This window comes from Morus notabilis, unplaced genomic scaffold, assembly GCF_000414095.1.
Source record: "Morus notabilis unplaced genomic scaffold, ASM41409v2 Scaffold511, whole genome shotgun sequence".
NCBI classification, from domain to species: domain Eukaryota; kingdom Viridiplantae; phylum Streptophyta; class Magnoliopsida; order Rosales; family Moraceae; genus Morus; species Morus notabilis.
This window is the reverse complement of record NW_010366479.1, coordinates 101,597-105,849: the sequence shown is the minus strand read 5'-3', so window position 1 is coordinate 105,849 and position 4,253 is coordinate 101,597. Positions and strand designations below refer to the sequence as shown.

Genomic DNA, 4,253 nt, shown 5'->3' with positions numbered 1-4,253 from the left:
ATATATATATATATATATATATATATATGCGGAGCATTTTTCAAGCAAAAAGAGAAGGTATATGCACTTCTGTTGTACGATATCATGAAATTCAGTGGAGCCCATTTGCTTGTATATATTATTAATTTAAGAAACAAATATAGGTTCCGATCATTTTACCGATTTGAGTTTAGAATTCGAGTTTTGCTACAGTAAAAAACTCTCAGAAACAGTCACATCTAACTTTTTTGTTACAGTAAAAAGCTCTCACATAAAGTCACATCTCAACTCGAATTAAAAACTCAAATCAACGAACTAAACGAGCCCATAATTGGGGATAAAAATTTACTCGCAAAACACGAGTGCCACCGAATGAAAAATAGAAATGTAAGTTTTTGACGGAAGTATCAACGTTATAGCTTCCGATAAATTTGAAGACTAATTTTATATCATTTTAAATTGTATGGAGCAAAGTGGGACAACTGTTTTTTTGGGACTGAATTTGATAATATCTAAGGTTAACAGTGTTTAGTAGCTTGAATTAATCCAGACACCTTGAGAGTGGCTTGAATTAACAACTTTTGTTAAGTTTATTTGACCTATGTACATAGGTCATATTGGGTCTCCCAAACCAACACATAACATCAAGTTTTACTAAGCTCTATACTCGGTATGACCACAATTTCCAATTCCAAAATTTATTACTTTTTTAACCTAAAAATGTTGTTCTTTTATTATTTACACTACAAATTTTACCATTGTAGTGGCTGTGGCTCTTTAGGGAATATCCAGCCCTCAAAAAAAAAAAAAAGAAAAAAAAAAAAAGAAAACACCCACCAAAACTGAATATAGTAATTCCATCCACAACGTCACTTCCCTGGAGACTTCAAATTCTTATATAGAATGCCATACAAAATAGTAATAGTAATAATATAAATAATGAAGATTATTGATAAGTTAAATAATAATAACAATAATATAAGGTAAAGAACTACTACAAAGTTGAAAAAGTAGTAATCGAATGCAAGGCAAGACCAAAGGACCAAAAGTACCCAATGATTCCAAAGTAGGGTCGAAGAGCATCCACAATACATGGTTTAATGATCACTCTTAAAGCTACTTTAGACTCAAAATCCACCCAACTACCATTCTTTTGCACATTAAACCATACCTCACAATTTAATTTCCTGCATATATAAATTACACCCACAACTCTCTCTCTCTCTCTTCTACACTTTTTACAGTATGAGGAGAGCCAAACAAAAAACAGCCATTTCTGCTGCGAAAAACCCCACCATTCCCTGCAATGCCACCCAAAAACATAGCATCAAATTACTCAAATATGTATACATATATATATATATATATATATATATATTCATCAATCGGTCAATCATTAAACAGCCATAACATATGAATACTTGTGTAAGGTGCATACACTTCCTCCACTATTTTATCGTTCCATATCACAAAAATATCCTACAATGAGAGAACTCTTTAATAGTAAAATTATAAGAATAACCTGTGGTGGCATATGGGAAAAAAAAAAAAAAAAAAAAACACCAATGGTAATCGATAAAATTAGAATTATGTTCTTCTAACATTAAATTATATCTTTAAAAGAATTCTCCAAATCATAAAAAATAAATGTCGACATGATAAATTAGACAATTCCTACGTAATTATTACATAATATTATTCTTTTTCTTTACCCTACCCTACCCCATGACATATATATTTACATAAATATGTATATGTATTTAATTTTATAAATAAATATATATAATAGAAAAATAAAGTACCTGCTTTCCATGGCCAGAGATGGGCAGAGGTCTAATAGTGGCAGAGTCCACTTCTCCGGTAGGCAGAGGAACCGCCGGATTGCTGTTGATGAAGGGAATGGCGCCGCCCTTATCGGGCACTAATGACGGCATGACCCCCGGTGATCTGGCGGAGGGTTCCGGCGTCGGCGAAGCCGCCTCCTTCGGGCGGAATGGCCACGGATAAGGCGGGGAAGTCGACACCATGCCACCGCCGGAAGCGGGTCCCGGGGAAGCCGTTGGAGGGTGTTGTGGAGAAATGTCTGAATTTTTTGGCGCCAAAGTTGGAGAGACCTTTATGGCGAGCTTTTGAGAGCCCAATTGGCATGTCTTCATAGAACCATTGTTGAAGGTGAAGTAGAAGAATCCAGGCCGTGATGGGTGCCACTTTTTTTGGTAATTAACAAAAGTAGAATTTTGTTAGAGACAAAAAAAAAAAGGGGACAATTTTTTTGAACATTTTTTGTTTGTTTGGAAAAAAGACCCATGTTGGGAAACATTTCTTAAGACCACTTCTGGTCATTGGCAAACACAGAATTTTGTTAGAAACATAAAGAACCAAAATTCTGTTCAATATATATATATATATTTTGGTAGACTCCATGTTAACATAGCTGAAAGACCACTTTTAGTAATTAGCAAAAGTGGAAGTTTGTTACTTGTTAGAGAAAGAAGGATTAAAAATTTGCTAAACAGAAAACCGACGTTGAGAAACAGAGTTTAAGACTATTTTTAATCATATTGAGAAGAATTAGCAAAAAGAGAATTTTGTAATAGAAGAAAGACTAAAAATCTTTAGCCTTTTTTTTTTTTTTGGTTGCAAAAACCCCATGTTGAAAAACAGAGTTTAAGACCATTTTTAAGCATTGGAGAGGAAACAGACCATTTTTGTGTGTGTTTACCGTGTATATAGAGTTGGGTTTGCTGAGAAGCGTGGCCTGAGTGAAATTACAGATATTGAAGGCTCTTTCATTCTGAAAAATGTAGAGGTTGTAGTGATATTTGTGCTTGAAAACTATTAAGAAAAAAAAAAAGTCGTATTATTAGTCTGAAACAGGAAAAAAAAAAAAAAAAAAAAATCAAAGCAAAATTTGATGCAACTTGAATTTGGGTTTAGTGAGTAACTTACTAACAGAGTCACCAACATGAACAATTGGGTCCTTCCACTCTGAAACTCCATCAACAAGTATTGTTGTGGACTGAGAAGCTTGGAAGAGTAAAGAGAGAAAAAGAGAGAAGAAGACCACTATGAGAGTTGATAAGAACTTCATTTTTTTTTTTTCCTTGATTTAGGGAAGTTTCGATGAAAGCTTTTTATTATCTCTCTCTCTATTTGGTGGGCTGGGTCATGAAGAAAGGAAAAGTGGACCTTTATTTTTTATTTTTTTGAAATATGTGAGAGAGGGAAAAGAGAGAGAGAAAAAAAAAGGTAATGTTTGTGGAGAGACTGTGGAAATGTCAGGTGTGCTTGGCTTTTCATGGCAAAGAGGTTTTTGAATGGATGACAGAACAGACCCTTGGGGATTGTGTGATAATTTTGATTCCATTATTTTGCACAGTAAAAAGTGTGAATCATTTTGTTTGTGAAAAAAAAGCCCCTAAACTAATAATTTTTTTTCGAGATAAGGAGATGATTAAAAAAATAAGAAGACTGAGTACTGAGTACTGAGTACTGAGTAGATTGAGGAAGGGAACTTGGGATTTATTTTTTTATTTTTTTATTTTTAAAGCTCTCTGGTGGATTGATGATGGGAATTATAATTCTAAAATGATTAGCTCTGTGATTACCACCATGCAATCTCTCAATTCAAAGTCTCAAACTCAAAAAAAAAAAACATGTATAAAATTTTCTTTTTCTTGGGAGATGAGGAAATAGGAATCTAAAAATTAGTTTCTTTTGATGCAAAGGGTATTTCTTAATTTGAATTTAATCTGTGTTATGATGGCTCATTTTTTGATGCGTTGAGTCAAATTCTTTCTGAAGTGTATATTTCTATTTTTTATCTCAAATAAGAGGAGGGCACAATCTCTGATGAGAAAAGAAATTTATCTTTAGTAGGAAACAAATGCAAAGCATATTCTCCTTATCAGAAACTTTCAAATACCATAATTAGCTTCTGAGTAGAATTATTTTTAATTTATTTAAATTTTTTTAAGAGAAAATATTATAACGAATTATGAATTATGATTCAAATCATGATTTGAATCCTCCAATTAAACATTCCAAAAATTCGTTTAAGGGTTTCTTGAACAGTCCGTTCTACTAATAGTTTTAGTTTTTAACTGTTAAATTTAATTAAAATCGCATCATATTAAAAAATATACAGAATATATAGATTCTTATACAAATCTAATAGTTAAAAAATAAGAGACTATTGGTAATTTAGTTTTGTAAGGACTATTAGAAAAAATCCCTTAGGAAATTAGTTTTGTTTGTCAACACACATTGTCACA

At 32.4% G+C, this 4,253-nt stretch overlaps 1 protein-coding gene across 1 annotated transcript; it reads right to left on the bottom strand.

Moving 5' to 3' along the window:
• Positions 1-952: 952 nt before the first annotated feature.
• Positions 953-3,119, bottom strand: LOC21400846. Its single transcript, XM_010110328.2, has 4 exons — positions 2,929-3,119; positions 2,702-2,814; positions 1,782-2,186; positions 953-1,280 (listed from the first exon to the last, which is right to left on the bottom strand). The coding sequence occupies exons 1-4, from the start codon at positions 3,068-3,070 to the stop codon at positions 1,218-1,220; spliced, it is 723 nt and encodes a 240-aa protein (XP_010108630.1). The 5' UTR covers positions 3,071-3,119; the 3' UTR covers positions 953-1,217.
• Between the last annotated feature and the right edge of the window lie 1,134 nt (positions 3,120-4,253).